This window comes from Cygnus olor, chromosome 18 (genome assembly GCF_009769625.2).
Source record: "Cygnus olor isolate bCygOlo1 chromosome 18, bCygOlo1.pri.v2, whole genome shotgun sequence".
NCBI lineage: Eukaryota > Metazoa > Chordata > Aves > Anseriformes > Anatidae > Cygnus > Cygnus olor.
In genome coordinates this window covers 9,231,058-9,248,100 of record NC_049186.1, presented here as the reverse complement: position 1 = coordinate 9,248,100, position 17,043 = coordinate 9,231,058, and the positions used below count along the sequence as shown (strand labels likewise).

At 39.4% G+C, this 17,043-nt stretch overlaps 1 protein-coding gene across 1 annotated transcript in view; it reads left to right on the top strand.

The window, feature by feature from the left end:
• The first annotated feature begins 477 nt into the window (after positions 1 to 477).
• Positions 478 to 17,043, top strand: part of SMURF2 (SMAD specific E3 ubiquitin protein ligase 2) — a 65,543-nt gene continuing 48,977 nt past the window's right edge. Inside the window, exon 1 of the mRNA XM_040530872.1 lies at positions 478 to 918. Within this exon, the coding sequence (XP_040386806.1) occupies positions 867 to 918 (52 nt within the window). The 5' untranslated portion in view covers positions 478 to 866. The remainder of the gene's footprint in view (positions 919 to 17,043) is intronic.

The following is a 17,043-nucleotide window of genomic DNA, read 5'->3' as shown; positions in this document are numbered from 1 at the left end:
ATTTTGAAGAAGCACTGATACCGAGTGAATCAGTCCAAAGTTTACAGTTTCCAGGGCCAGCCTGTGCCACCCTACCTGTGCAAAATACTGCCCCAGACCACAAACACTCCCGAACGTGGCTGTACCTGTTTCAGTCCGGCTTTCAACTCACACCCGTACGCTCGTTTCCCATTTGTACCTTTGACTCTCCTGGCCCAACCCCCCCGCAACTTCATTATCAACTTCCTCCTCTTTTACTTTTTTTCTCCTTTTTTTCCCCCCACTTCTCGCCTCCCTCCTTTCAGGCCGTGCCAGTTCACCCGCTCCCCCCCGCCGCCCCCAGCTCTCCCAGGAGGAGCGGGCGGCTTGGTGCCACCCGGCGCGGCCCCCCCGCCCTCCGCTCACAGCCGGGCCCCGACAACGAGCGGGAGACGGGAGCGACAACCCCGGGCTGCCGGGCCCGGCGGGGGGCGGGCGGCCTCCCCTGAGGGCAGGGCAGGGCAGGCCGGGGGAGGGAGGGAAGGAAGGCGGCCGTCTGTCTGTCCGTCCGTCCGTCCATCCATCGGTCGTGCGGCTCCGTCCCCGGCTTTGTTGAGCTCGCCGCCCGGGCTGCGGGCTAGGGGGCGGGGAAGGGAAGGGAAAGGAAGGGAAGGGAAGAGAAGGGAAGGGAAGGCGGCCGCGTCTCCTCCTCCTCGGCCCCGGCCCCGCTCATGGCGACGCTGGGCACATCCGGGCTTCTCCTCCTCCTCCTCCTCCGGCGGCCGCCGCTGCCCTGAGCGCCCAGCCCGACTCCATTAACGCGTCCCCTCCCCCAGGCCCCCGTCCCGGCCCCAGAGGCAGGGGCAGCCCCGGGCCGGGCAGCGCCGAGCCCGAGCCGCGGCCGGGCCATGTCCAACCCGGGGGCCCGGAGGAACGGGCCCGTCAAGCTGCGACTGACAGGTGAGGCTGAGCGCCGCGCCGGGGAGACCCGGCCGGGCCTGCCGCCGGGGCCGAGCTGGGCCGGGGGGGAGCGGGACGGAGCGAGGGGCTCGGGGCTCGGGCCGCGGGGAGGGGAAGCCCGCGGTCCCCGGGGAGCGGCGGGGAGAGCGGCCGGGGAGCAGGCTGCGGGGAGCTTCCTCCCTCCTTCCCTCCCTCCTTCCCTCCCTCCATGTGTATTTGAGGTTGAACCTGGGGTTGGAGGAGTCTCAGGCCTCGGGGGGGGGGGGGAGAGAGGGAGAAGGGGGACAATTAAAAGAAAGAAAACGATTAAAAAAAAAGTGAGCTCTTCCTTCTCCTTCTACCCTCTCCTCCCGCTGCCCCGCACCGCGGGGTCAGCGCCTCGGCACCGAAATGTCTCGGCGGGGCCGGGGCGAGGGGAAGCCGGGGGCTGCTCGGGGCTGCCGCAGCCCGGAGCTTCCCGGAGCGGGAGAGCCGGGGCCGGGGGAAACTTTGAGGCAGCGGGCAGCTGAGCCTACTTCCCGGCTAACCCCGCTTTTTTTTTTATTTTTTTTTCCTCCCCCCTTCGTCTTCTCAGTGTGAACTTGAAAGAAACTGTCACACGCTTTGTTTTGATTTCTTTGTTTGTTTGTATTTTTTTCAAGCCAACTTCCTTAGTTGAGACTGTGTACTGTTCGTTTGATATAGTGCCTTATGGGGTCAGCCCTCTTTCAGAAGACATCTAATAGTCACTTGACCTCTAATATTTGAAAATATCATAAAAACTGATCATCTACGTGGTGGTGGGAAGAAAAATAAGTTATTTCTATGTATTTAAAGTAACTTCTTTTACATATAAGAATCCAGGTAAATAGGTTTAGAGAAAAAAATACTGGAAGTTCTACAAGAGCTTTATTTAAAAAAAATACAGACTGCTTTATAGAAAAGAGCTATCTAAAACCATTGTGAGTCCCCTACCCTCCCACTATAAGATAAACCATATTTTGTGTTTTGTGAGAGCATGAAGGTAAGCAATTAGAAGATAATGGGTAATGCTGCAAGTACTCTGGTCTGCAAATAGTGTATTTAGCCAACTTACCAAACAAATGCGTTTAAAAAAAAAAGAAAAACACAAAAAACCTGAAAGAATTAATCTATTTTCTTTTGGTGTATCTGAAATACTTCTAGTTTAATGTCTTAATAAAAAGAGGTGGTTTCCCACATATTTTTCAAAGTATGCTGTTTTTATAGGGAAAAATAAAATGCATCTGCTTATGTTTTACTTTGAAAGTACTTTGACTCAATTTATAGTCTAGTTTTCATTGAGATTTGTGAGTATCTATATATTACACTTAGAAATAGAGCTCTTAAATTAAGCATAGCTGGGACTGATGCAGGGAACAGCACTGCCTTGTTTTTGCAGAGTGTTTTGTAGCTTTCTCTTCAGGTTATTGCTTTATTGATGCAATACTTTAATGCTTTTTTTCCTGAGCAGTGAGTGCTCAGACATGCTTATCTTTGAAACATTAAAAAGTAGTCTGGAGCCTTTTGTAAAAGTATGGAAAATACTGTTCACGCAGTTGTCTGTTTCACCTTTCTATTTTGTGTTCTTTTTTGTTTTATATTTATATTATTTTTATTAAGGATTAAGCAAGTCATCTAATCCTGTCTTTGACAATATAAATACGTTATAGGGAATGTGATTGTGAGCCAGAAATAGGCTGTGGTTTTATATATTGAAGAGACTGTGTAGTTGAGCAATCACTCCCCAGAAGAAGCAGGTATGTTCTTGAGGAATGTTTCTGAGATTTTTATTGTTTTATATTTTCGGAGGGATGGATGCAGGCAAAATTGTCTTTATAGGGACTATGCCACATTTAGCAGCTCTTTGCAGTTGCTGGGTACCAGTTCTGCTACTTGGAAGCTTATATGAAATATTAGCCTATTTCTCAAGTTAGAAAGACTTGAGGTATTTTATGCTTTAGCTAACTGTATGTTGTTCCATATAAAGTCATTTGTTCTAAGGAAGTTTTACATGTTTAAGGAAAGCTGTTATAAGTATTTAATTCTATTAATTGAGCTGACATGTTGTCAGTTCTTGCCTAGGAATAGTTTTAAGGGTTCTGTGTGGTTTCGATTACCCTGTTTGATTGGAAAAGCAGTTTGAGAACTCTTGAATTCTAAAACTGTTTGGAATTAAAAGAATCTGTATATTTCAGTGTTTTTAAAAGTTTATTCTTAAACTTACAAATGCTATATAATCTTAATTTTCTTTGGCTTTATGACACTAGCAGTCTTCTGTTTTGGCTTGAATATTTATAGGATTAATTCTGTAAACGTTGTGTAATACTTATCTTTTCTGTTCATTATCTCTAAATTAGATGGTATAGATTAAGAATGGGTTTCAAGAACTGGATTCAATTAGCAGTTTTTCAGGACATAAACATTAAAGGTTTAGATGGAAAACATTGTTTTGACTGACTGGATAAATGACAGGGTAATGTTTGATGTGAGTCCAAGAACTGATCTGGAGCTAGTGCCCAACTTCTCAGTCCATCTTGAGGAGCCAAATAAAATATTTAACCTAGGCCTCATTTTGCAAAAAAGGTTGATTCTTTGTTGGGACCTTAAGAAAGTTCTGAGAAATGTTTGGCATACCTTTACACTAAGTGTTTAACAGTTTATTTAGGTCTGGGTTCCATAACAGAGAAAAACCACAGCGGTGGCATACTTCTAGTAAGTTTTTATTTAGTTTACAGTGCATCTGTGTTATACGTTTCTTCAAAGATTATTCTTCTGCTTGTAGTCTTAGTTGTCTGTTGTAAATATCACCCACGTCTTTAGTGATGTGTATGTTGATGCATTTTGCACAGTCTTGAGCTATAGATTATTGTTAAAATACAAAAATTATATCTTCTGATGAAACTTCTAGTATGGGGGTGTAAATGCTTGTTTATGATTAAAATATAAGTAGCATAATTTAAATTAGCTAAAGTCTAGAATCGTGCTGGTCTTCTCCAGAATTTATCTTAGCAGCTTGTAATAATGTTATCCAAGGAAGCTGTAATGTAAGGAAAATTCCTTCAACTCTGGATTTTTTTACTGCTATTTTATCTAGTCCAATTCTGAGTATATCTGAATTCAATAAAAACTGCAAGTGCAGTCATCCCCTTCCATTCTTACTGTGATTTTTGCTGGTGTTTTATTGAATTTGTGGATTTGTAAATATACTATACTCATTTCTAAAGCCACCCTCAGTGTTGAAGACTACATTAATCTCATGTTTTTCAAACCAAGCAATGACCATTGCTTTCAGTTGCTCAGTAAATATTGTATGTCTTAACCTGTGAATTTTCTCATGGTGAACTAGTTACATCTGACTGCTTTCACTTACAGTGACAGTTATCTGAATGAAGTCTGTAAGGCTGTCCTTATCAAGTAGAAAGATAATTTCAAAGTCACTTTGAAATCCGCGAAGCTACGTGAATACTAAACTATATTGAGTAAATAAAGGCTAATGCATAATTTAATTTAGTTCAGGTCTTCCAGCTAGCATTTGTTGTCAGAAGAGTTAACAAGCGAAGATACTCTGATAGCTACAAAGCACAGTTACGCTGTACTATACAAGGTTGTAATAAATATCCCACAGATAGAGTGGGAACGGGCTGGGAAAGTTTTGTTGGTAAAGAGTCAGAGGCAGGCCTGAAGAGCTGTTAGATCCGGCTTTCTCCTTACTGTAGGCTTTCAGGTTGCCTGGCAGAGTTTGCTAATTGAGGAAATAAAAAGCACTGGATCTGTGTGTTGGAGAAAATGGGTAACATCTCATCTCCTTTCTCTCTTGTTGATTTTACTGTATCTTAATTTCTTACAGTACAAAGGTGGTACTTTACGATAAGGTTATACTATTGAAGGCAGAAAGTGCTACTTTTTAATCAGTTCCTAGGAAGTCTTGCTATGATGCTAATAATAATCCTTGAGAAAGGTATATATTGGTTAGATAAAAAACAGAATATTCTTCAGGTTTTGCAACATAATGTAGAATCTCCAAACCTTTTAATTTTGTTAGAGGCAGGGCTGAGGTTTATGGATAGCAGAGTTTCATTGTAGGAACAGTATTACTGATGGATGGATAAAAGTAGTATTTTGAGTGTCAAGGCTGTGGTTTTGTAGTTGACTTAAGTGGTAGTGCAAGTCTAGATCAGCTTAAAGTCAGAATTCTGTTTTTCTTTTTGTAGACCCTGATTTTGCTTTCTTCCCCAGTCTCTTGTGTTGACTCCAGCAACTATGTAGCTAGCTATGTGATGAGCTGAACCCTAATCCTACCAAGAAGAAATGTTTTTTTTTGCGGTGAAGGGATGTGCCACGAGAAGCTGAAGAGAGGGCAGGACTGCTGCTTTGACCAGCAGCCTGTATTTAGATGGGCTTTAGTCAACAGTAAAACAATGGGGTTCCTTCACTTAAGGTGTATTTGACTTAATGACTTGACTTACTAAAAACTAGCATTTAAGAGATTGGAATCAATAAATTACATAGTAGCTGCATGAAACTAGTCCAGTCATTACAAAGTCAATAGGCGTGTATCTAGTAGTAAGAGTGTGTAGGGGATGATGGGTGCTCCATATTTTCATTAAAGTGTTAAGTGTGTGTTTTGTATGTATATAGAGAGATACACTTTGTGTATGTGTATATATATAGTATGTAGTTGTAGATATTTATATACATATAAATCAGACTGTAGAATTGCAGTAAACAACTGAGCAGCTGTATAGAGCATTCTCAACTGCTTGTTTCAATGGGATCAGCATATATGACAGTTTTATTTGTCTGGATATGAAATTAGGTATTTGTGTTCAAGGATATGCAATGGGATATAGTGGCAAAGATCAAAAAGGATTCAGAGAAGGAAATCATAGTAGGAAAACCATCCTACATGAGCTTCCAGTTAAAGGAGTAAGAAGGCCCAATATTTGTCCTTAATTTTAGAATCAGGAAAGCATCGAGTGAAAGCCTAGTGGAGGATTTATGTTTGTAGGTAATGTCCGGGACATATGTAGGAGACGTATGGGAAATCCATCCCTAATGTTTAGAAAATAACAAATAAAACTGGGAGGGGAATAAAATAGAATTTCTGGGCTGGAAAAATTGTCACTAGTTTTCAGAATTGTACTTTTCAGTTACATTTAAAGAGCTTAAGCTATACCATAATGGCTGTCTGCGTAGCTGAGTAACTGAACCATTGGTGAGAAATTCTTTTCTATTTTCTTTTTTGCTAATCACTGAAAATCTGATCAGGCCCAAGATGAAGACATTTTATCTTTGTGTCCTTAAGGTGAATGGGTTGATCCCTAAAAGAAGACAGCTTTTAATGTTTTGTTCTGTTTTATCTCATGGCCTTTGAAGTGTATCCTTATCCTTGCTTTGCCATCTTACCTGAAATGACATCTTGCCATTGGGCCACATCTTTCTTGCATGTGTTTGAAGATGTGGGTAATTTCTTTGGGTGTCTTCCCTCCTGTCATCGCAATAATGAGATGACCTGACTTCTGACGCGACTTCATGGCACGTGTACATTGCTACGCCGGCTGTTTTGTGCATGCTTTATTACATAAAATTTGAGCGTTCATGACACATGCGGTGTCTGAGATCATTTTAGTGACTTCTGAGAGGCTGGTGAAGATTAATGTCAGTAATATTAGATAATGCATACAGAAGCAGCTCCTGTTTGTTTCTGCTATTAGCAGAGCACGTTTCCTCTTGGGGAAAGAGGATCAAAATCTTGTGGGATGTTTGACGATAGCGTATTCCAGGAAGCAAACTGTTGACTTTTTCTTGCTACTTAAACTTTAAATACTCTCAGAGAAAGTATAGATAAGAATGCTTGTAACTTTAAAGAAATCTTCATCTGTAGATAACAAAGCTCAGGACTAAATTGGCTAAGCATTATCATCTCAGTTTAAGTGGGGAAACTGGCCCAGAATGGAGAATTGACATGGTTAAGGTCATAAAAAGGATAAAGCAGGTAAAGCTGGGATTTAGAGCCATTATCTTTTGACTTTCTGCCCATGGACATGGTTCTTCTTGAATGTAAATCCACAGAAAACGTGGTTCTGTTTTGGGCCTTCTGGGACTATGCATTTGGGGTGATTCAGGGTCAGTTCTCTCTCACACACTATATTTGTGTTACGCTATCAGCTGTATTTTAGCATGCTGCAGGTTCTTGGCAATTACTTTTTTCTACTTCAAACTACTTAAGAGATTTTTTTGGTTGTTGCTCAGGGAAATTAAACTAAAAGGATTGATCTCCCCAAAAGTGTGTAAAAGTATTGCTCAGCTTATGTGTTACTCATATCTTCAAAATTCTGAAAGTGACAGAAAAAGCAGTACTTCAGTTTATATAGCTGTATCCTGTCATTAATTTTCTGGAAAGACTCTCGATCAATACGTATTTAACACAACTGACAAGGATTGTTTTCTTGCAGAAAGGGAAAGTCACTCCAACCATGGCTTTGGTGGTGTCATTTGCTGCTGTTCAGTGTGTACTTTCTATAATGAATTTATTTTAAGTTGTTTCAAATATGCAGAGCACTTACAAACTGTTATTTACAGGTCACAGTAAAAATATGTACCCAGGTTCTACTATTCCTGCTTAAATTAGCATGTGTGGTGCCGTATTGCCACAGAGAGCAGAGTGACAGTGCCATGGTGCGAGCACTCCCACCCGCAGCACCGTTTTCAGGATGCACGCATCTCTCTGTTCCATGCTGTGCTGGCACAGAGGATGGGCCGAGGAATATATCCGAGTTAAAATCAATCTCTTCCTCTCATCCCTCTTTTTAACTGGGCATAGAGGAGGTCTGTTGTGGGTGGGCTTGTGTGTGGGTGAGCAGTGACTTAAGCCAGCCAGGTGCTTGCGGAACAGCAGGCTGTTTGTGGGGCTGGGGGCCTACCTTGCCCATCGCAGGAAACAGTTCTAAACCAGTGACATACATTCATTTTTGTTCTGCCTTGACCCAGATTTTAATATTACTAATGCAGTTAAGTGGAGTCAGAACTAATTATATCTGTAATGATGCTTCTTTTCAACGTACCTAGCTACTCGATGCGGAGTTTGGCGAATAGGTGCATAAATAAATGCAATTATAGATGCAATCATGCTCGTATTTAATTGGAGGTGAGAATCTGCATCAGTAATAGTAGGGACATTTCCTGAAAACTTGAGCCAACATGGTGATTTTTTTAATAATACAAATAAAGACCAGGCTGTGTGCTTCTAAAGTTGCATGTGGCAAAACTGCTACTTTGTGCAAATCATAGGAGCGATAGATGGAGTGTACTCAGTAAAAGTTTGCTTCATTTGAGTAAAAGGTGCTACGTGCAAGTGTTTTCACAGAAAAATGTAAATGTACTAAAATGAATCATCTTTCTTGGTGGGGAAAGAAAGATATATCTGGGTTAGAGTACTTATGAATATGGCTTGTTTAAAAAAATAAATACATTCTTAAATGTGTGTTTAAAAGAACTGAACATGTCCAGGTAAAATGTATAGAATTACATTCATGCGTAACTGCCTGAGATTAGAAATTTGTCATGTTAATTATGCCAAACATTTAGGTGTCCTTATGGCAAATAATTTTTCAATTTGACTCTTAACAGACATTTTTTACCCTTTTATTGTTCTGAAGCAATTAATTTTATGATGCACATAAATCTTGCTTTTCAGAGAAAAAGATCTTACCTGCTATTTTCTCTGATGGGTTTATTAAAATAATGTTTTATAGAAAACTGTATGCAGGGCTAAATGGGTAGTAGCATTGTGCCTAGGTGTAGAAATGTTAAGGTGTAGTAATAGTAAGGTATCCTTTTTGTTGTTGTTTAGCAGCTACATAAGTACTTCTGTCGTGGTTTATAAGAGGTGATATCAGATGTGATCTAAGAAACTTTGTGAAAATGGAGCTGATGTAGGGTAGGCGTTGATGGTCATTTGGAGCGGGAAAACGTCACTGATAATGGTGAAACAGGACAGAGAGAGGCAGAAGTGTTCAGGAGCCAGCCGGAGGAGCTGCACTGACAGAGGGACATGAAGGGACAATACGGTTTTGTGTTTTTTTAGAGTGGAAGCAGAAAACTAAAGTAGGGTCCTGTACTTGGGCTAAAGCATACAGAAATCTCCACTGTATTCCATGCTGCTGGTTACAAATTCTGCTCTTAGCCATGTAGTAATGATTGCATTTTGATCATGCTAATATTCAGGCATATATTTTAAGAAAGACACAATATATTTATGTTGTTAAGTACAACATCTAAATGGATGTGGTGGACCTGGGCCTGCAATATGCTGGAGAGCTCTTGCTCAGCTTTACTTGTTAAGAAATTAAGAAAGACTGCCGCCTTCGAGCTGGGGCTCACGGTGTATGAGGTATTAAATAACCAAACTTCAAAGACAGGTATAATGTATGTTAAAGTAGAAATTTTCTAGAACTTTTATTTAGAGAATTCTAGGAGGAAGTTAACAAATGTTTTATGCTGCTATTACAGAATCTTCCTAGTAATCAAAGCCTGTGAACAACTGTAAAAATTCTAAGTGCTGTCTTTCAGAATTTCAAATGGGTCATATAAGTAGTGTTCCCAAATGTCTAATCAGCAATTCTGGATGTTCAGTAAAGTACAAGGTGTTAGGCATCTGGGTGAACAGAATCTTCAAATGTATATATCACACGTTTTTGTAAGAAACTGTTGGTAAAGTGTGGATTGGGGAAAATTGCTATTGACCTCTGGTCAAGCTAATTAATGCTGCTGCACATGTGAAATGCCCATGTGTTCTTATAGAAGCAAATGCCATCTGTAAATTCAAGATGCCAGGCAATAATTTGGGCATGTCTTAAATAATTGGGTATTTGTTAAAAAGTTGAAGGATTTAAATTTTTGTGATTGTACTAATGCAGGATTGGCTGAGATTTAGCCTGAAGTTGTGATGTCATGTTCCATGGTAGCCTTTTTTGTGAGAATCTTTCACGTTTGAGATTTCTACTTAAGAACTGGGTCAAAGGATGATTTAAAATATTGTTGGTTTCTACTTAGTTCTGCAAAAAGGGATAGAGAAGGCCTTTAAGGAAAAAGCGGCTTACAGTAATTATCAGTGGTATAAGCATCATACCTGGCTTGTCATGAAATAGTTGTGTAGTTTCTCACCTCTCCTTAAATTGTCTGTTCTTGCTGTTCTTAATGCCCTCCCCATACCTGTCTTAAGGAGGGTGGTAAGAGAAGCTTAAAATTTCTGTAGTCCTATTTAAGACAAAGTTTTTGGTACCCCTCCCTAACAGCAAATGGATATTCTGCCTGAGGAGCTGCAATATATTCCTATTTACCCATGTCTCACTTGCTTCTGTGGCCAAGAGATCATGAAGAAATTTCTATTCATTTGTGAGATCTGAATGTGGCATTGTGAATATGTGCCTCGGATTTCCTCATTACAATATTTATCATTTTTCCTGAAAGTTCCTTTCCTCTGGTGAATTGTTCATCCTGTAGAATAAGTCAGCTATTTCCTGTGTATCAGTATAATGTAACTTAATCTATGCAGGGATAGTGCTTTGGACCCCTTCAAAAGCTTTATATTTTGCGTATGTTTGTTGAAATTTAGAAACTTGCTCTCCACATTTAAACAGTTTGTAATGGTGTGGGCCAAGACTGGAGATTTACTTGTGTTCTGCACCCGCCTGCATCACTCTGACGGAGTAGCAGTAGATGGAAAAAATTGGCCCTGGCCAGTTTGACCCCTGTGAGTGTTACATCCGCACTTGAGCAGTGTGGTGAGTAGGAGTGACGGTTCCTGCAGTTGCTTCTGCCTCATGTAACTTGAACACAATTTTGAGTTGCTTTGTCTGCATGAGCATCTTTGCTTTTTATTCACTGTCAGTGGAATTCAGAACTATAGTTGAACCTGTAACACCAAGCTGAAGCCCGTGACACCATCTATAGTTGGCACTTCTCATTTTTTTCAGTTGCTATTAAGTTAAGCAGCCTGTTAACAGACATTTTTCATGCTCAGTGGTTAAATTAGGCTGGATTTATTTTGGGAAGTGTCTGTCAAAATCCAGCCTGTTTCAAGGAGATTAAAATTTTGTGTCTCACATCTTGTATTCTTGGTCAGGACATTATCAAACAGGGCTCTGGTAGTAGGCAGATGTCTTTGAGTCAGCAAAGAAGTGGTACCTGATTCAGCAAAGCTGGGGACAGGAGCTGAGCGTGCAGGGAGACTGCCTCATCCTGTTAATGCTAACCTTGGTGGTGTGAAGAAGGGCATAAACCAGAATACTGAGGGTTCAAAAGTTGGGTGAGGGTGGAGAAGAAGGGCGTAACCTGAAACAAGGAACCACCCAGGACTAATGGACAGGAGGTGGAGACTGATTTTGGCAAGACGAGAAGCTGGGAATGTTTTGGTGCCCGGACTCTAAGGTTGCAGCAGTGAACAAGACCCAGGTTTGCAGGGACAGCACTAATTCTCACGTTTCTGAAGTTTTGAATGCTTGGCTTTGTAATGCTGCGTCTACGATGTTATAGTTACGGATTTGAGTATATGGCTTACAAGAAGTTGTCCTCTATAGCAGAGGTGCTCTATAAGAACTAAAGCCGTATAACGTGCAAAGAGTGCAAGCAGTTAAAGGTAGATAGAGGACAGAAGTTGAAGAACAAACAGGAAGAAAGAAACTCCACACTCCTCTTCAAAAAAATAAAAGTAAACTCCCACCTGTTACTTTGCTCTGTGTGTTCATCACCTTGATCCTATATAGAAGAAGTAGGGAATTAAGGGGCCATGATTCATAATATAATTCTAAGAAAAGCTTTCAGATAAGATCAGGAGTACTTCTTACATGTAGAACAAAAGGAGTTCTTCAGCTTTTAGCTGAAACTTTTTTTTTTTTTAAATCCTTGATTCTAAGAAATGATGCAATGTCATGGCTACTTCATTAATGCTAATATTTTCTTGCTTAAAAAGGCTCAGAAGACTTTCTGTTAATTCATATGTGATAATAATTGGGTTATGTAGATTGTGATGTTTCCTTGTGTAATCTACATGGCACCTATTTGCAAAGATTTTGGAGTTACAGATAATATTTTTTTTCATCTAACGAGTTACCTGCTGATGATGAATTAATTGCATGGAAGATTTGACCTTTTTTTTAGTTGTCTTTCTCTGTCGATTTGATAATTAATGTATTTGTATTGACTCTGAATGGTTTATCATTGATGTTCCCTGATGGATTTTGCATTTTGTGTAAAGATTCCTCTATAAAAGAGGGGGATCCTCTAATTTTACAGTGTGTCGCCACCAGATTTGTACAGGACCAGCTTGCTGTGATAGCTGATTGATATAATATACTGTGCTTTGCTTATACTGAGCAGCCTGTGCTGTGAAAAAGTTAGATCTTTGCTCACATTATCTATTTAACACATATACATTTTTGAAAATATTTACAGTGAAGGAGGAACTCAGAAATTAAATGTAGGGCAAGTGTATTTCTAGCAAGAGAGACGCGTTGTGTTGCACGTTGAATATCTTTTAGAGACGTCTTCCGAAAATGGCTATATATAGACAAAGTGAGGAGAAGTTTTAAGAATGATATCAGATGTATTTTTTTATTTAGTTAACTAAAAATAAATGAACTGTTAGAATGTGAAACTGCTGTGTTTAACTTTAAGTAAACTTGCACTTAACCATGAAGGTCTAACCATGAAGAAAAGCATCTTTTTTTTAAACTGTTTTCATATTTGTACAGTATTACTTGTTGATTCCTACAGTGATTCTTTTTTCTTTCAGTGTTTAACTGATAAAAGGTCAAAACCAAGTCTGTCCTATGAAGACCTATTTCCCGAAGTGTTGCTCTTTTTCATTTCTTTGTGAGCTTTGGGCAATTATCAAGATATTAAATACTTGATATGTTCATCTGATCCCCTTTTTCATGATTTAAGGTCTGTGAAAGCCCTAACTACTTCCTAGGTAATTGTTTAGCAATCCCTGTGATGTTACTGTCTTGAACTTTCCAGAGCTAGAGGTCTGTTTCATTTTCAACTGTACTGCATGCATCACCTTTGTGCTGAAATAAGTATCTGTTTATCAGTTTAATAGTGAGTTGTCAGCTTTTGAGAGGTGAGCTGTATCTTTGTTAGCAGTATGAACCTAAATAGCTAAAGAATAGGTGCAGTTTGTATCAGATAGGGTGTTAACAGTACGTTATGGAATTACCTTTTTCTAACCTTGTTGTTGTTATTTGAACACCTACTTATTTTTTTAAGGGCATGCTTTCTTCATTTTATTGGGATGTTTTTTAAATTTCTTAACAAAAATAACTATATTGTAAATATTTTAATTATAGTGAACCATTTTATTGTTTCAGAAGTAAATGAATTATGTATTCTGGGATATGTTTTCCTGGCAAATATTTTTCTTTAATGATTACTCGGGGCTAGCTTAAATTGTACAGATGAATAACACTTGAAATACAGTATGATTCATCATTGCAAATGCTACAATGAGGAATCTTGTAAAAATGTATACAGATCTTTTGCCTTTTATTTGCAAGAACAATACCTTTACGGGGACTAGACTGACTGTAGCTGTTGTAGGACAATGAAACAATAGTGTTTCTCAAGCGCATCCAGAAGTGGTGGCCAGTTTCTCTAACTAAACACCTTCATTTCTCTGTATGCTAGAACCAGCATTCTCAGAAGTGTAGTAACTTGGTGGTCTGCCTCAGGTAGGTTTGTAGAGATGGGGGGTTATTGTGTGAGCATGACACAAAAAAAAAGTCCCTGAATTGGGACCTTGGACAATAGTTGTGTCCACAGCCATCCCAAGCTCTTGTTGCATGTCACGTTTTTTTGTTGTCTGCGCATACCCACAAAGTAGTGTTGGTTGCCTGTAGGTGGGCTCGCGCTAGATATAACTACATCATAGCAATCTTCTGTAGGTTTGTTAAATTGCTGTCAGCTGCTCTGAATTATGTTTGTTTGTTTGTTTTTCCATGCACCCATTTTTAGGAACTTGCTACAACTTTTCTCACTGTGAACATGTGGTAGCAATGCTGTTTGTGCCCTTTGGTGCACTGCTCCATGTTATCTATAATGTAAAAGCAATCTGTGCCAAGCTACCTGTAGTGTAAATGGGCTGCAGTTCTTTCCTATGTGGAGGTAGTGCTCTTAATTTCTAATATTTTACTATTGCTTTTTTTTTTTGCTGTCTGAAGTCAATCAAGACATTGGCCTGTTTTGAACGTTGTATGAATATTTTCATCAAGAAAAACATTGGTGGGGATCCTCAGCTAGTCTACACTTGTAGACTATTCTTATGTATTTAATGTATTTTTATGTATTTGTAGCAAATACAGTTTAGTTTTGCTAGCAAATGTAGCAGGAACCAGCTCAAAGTTAACGGCCTCTGTGTTGAATTGCAGTTTCTGAGTTGTCTTCAAAGTCAGTCGCAGGTGAAGGAGTTCAGGTGCAGCTCCTTGGGTGTTCAGCAGGCATTCATGGAGCCAAATTTAAATGCTAGAGCTGAGTAAGCAGTTCCATGGCCCTCTGAAAATAGAAGAGAGGAATGTAAATACTTCATATTTTCTTTTTAGTGGAGTGGATGTATTCTTGTATTTTTGTTGATTATGCTGATTTAAAATATTTGGAAGAGTAAAAGTATCATAATAACATCTAATATAGACATGTATACGCAGTAAACTTTTTGAAGTGCAGTTGGAATGCTGGTCGCCTGAAAAAGAGTCCACTTTCTGCATCTGCAAAACTGATGTATGTAATGTAGAATGTAAAGTTCTGGTAGGGTTTTTTGTTTTTGTTTTTAGGAATAGAAGTGTGATACACAAATTGTTTTTTCATACGTTTCTAGGTAGGGTGGGTTTTTTTGTTTGTTTAAAAAAAAGAAAATCTGTTTAGCCCCTACCCTACCCTTCCCTTTTAAGCTGCTGTCCGGACAAATATTTGTAAACAGAAAGTAAAGCAGTTTCTTCTGCGTGCACAAAGCCCTGGGGAAAATGAGGAAATGTTTTAGTGTGTGTGAAAGCTTTTAATACTTTCTTTTGCTCTGATTTATCTTTCAAAGAGATGTGGAGGTCTGCCTAAAAAACTCGAATACGCTCCCTGTGAGCTTGTATTACCTTCATTTAAACTCTATTGCTGAGACTCAGGAATTCATGGACAGAATGACCAGAACAGCAAATACTACTTTTTTTTTTAAAAAAAAAAGAAAAGCGGTTATTGGATAAACTGGTATGAGCCCAGCTGCTGTGGATAAATTGATTTTGCTGTTGCTTTAAATCTATGATGTGTTGGTATTTTGGCAGAGTAAGAAAAACAAGGATATTAGAAAGTAATTTACTGCACTGGGATTAGTAAAGAGTGTTCTGTTTCTATGATTGGGGCAGAACAGGATGGTTTAGATGTGTCTGATAAACAGGACGAGGTCTAGTCTGACAGCTGGCAACAATAGTTTTTGCTCAAAGTCAGGTGTACTAAATTAGCAAATCTATTACAAGGATACAGGAGAAATCTCACAGAAGACAGCCTTGTAGGCAGAAGTGTTGCCAAATGGGAAATGATTCATCGTCTCTGAATGGGATGAGCACTGAGCAGAAGCAGTTTAAACCTCAGACTCCTTTGGCTCATAAACCACCAAATATGCGATTAACACTTTATCTCCTCCAATCCTGTGTTTTTTATTGTCTCCTGAACAGCAGTCTATATTTAGCATCAAAATCTACTAGACTTGCTTGATTATTCTAATTTCTCTTTTGTAAGTTTGGACATGTATAGGTACATTTTTTAACTTTAAACCATAAGATATTTGGATGCATCCTAGAAATACTCCAATCTTATGACCCTTTGGCAATATTACATTTTAGTGAGGACTGTTATGCATCTGGAATGCAAGCATGACATGAGGGACCCTGGCAGGACTTGGTGAACTGACTTCAGTATAGTGCTTTTTTGTTTGTTTTGATGTTTTTATGTTTAGTGAAAATACATGATTAGCTAGAGATGTATTTTCATGTAGCGTGCTAGTTTGAGGGCAGCCATTCCATTTTAATTTTTAGTATTTTAAAAACTTGTCTTTCTTTAACACTGACAATGCCATTAGTGTTCTGCAATACATGAAGATTAGGCCAGGTCTCTCAATATTACGAACAGGAAAAATACTTGTGAGTTCTTATTTAGTTAATAATCAATGCAAAAATCAGATACAGTGTGCAAAGCTATTTGAAAGGATGTGAAGGATGGACAAGGCTTGTGTTTCTGAGTTTCAGTATGTCTCTGTTATTGTTTAATGTAAGTTATCGTATTAGTTCTAAGATATGTAGATGACAGAGAAACTAAAGGAATTAGGTCATTGGAAGTTGTTTATTATTAAATAATTGAGATGCAAAATGAAAAATAATTTTGCTTGCTAAGTTAATACATTTCTATATTTTTCATGCCTGGGATAGCACTGGGTTAGCAGTTGAGATATCCAAAGAACAGTGTGCCTAGGAAATTAATGTAAAATTCCTCTGGAAAATGGGGTCTGGCTTCCTTGCCTCTTCCCTTGCATGTGTAGCTGTATAAGAAAGAAATGGTCGGAATCAGGAGGAGCAATGTTTACTAAGATGTTTTGTGAGCACAGCTGCAAGAAGTTGAGGGTTTCTGGAGTGAAAGACACCAGAGTAAACGAGGTCCTTCCACTTTTATGCCCCCTCAAAATCCCCTTCTTGTCCACTCAGACTTCCTGAAGCTCATAATTGGTGTTTGAGGTCAATGGAAATGCTTGCTTGCTTGTTACGTTTGAAAGCCATTATGTCTTTGTAGATGCCTGGTAATAAAATCTCCTCCAGCTTCCTGGAAATAGCTGGATTTGTATTCATTTGCTATTTTGCTAGAAGTGTTGATTCACAGTGTTGAACTTTTTACATTAATGCTTTATACTCCTTCCTCTTTCAGTTTCACCTGCTAGCCATTGTTTTTCTTGCCCTTCACTCTACTGCTTATCTGCTGTGTGTGCTCCTTTCTCAAAAAAAAAAAATTATTCTTTTTCACCACTTGAACATTGCGTCTTCCCAAAAGATTTCTGAAATTGTAGTTTAAATTGCATAGTAAGCTTCTTTGGTGGCA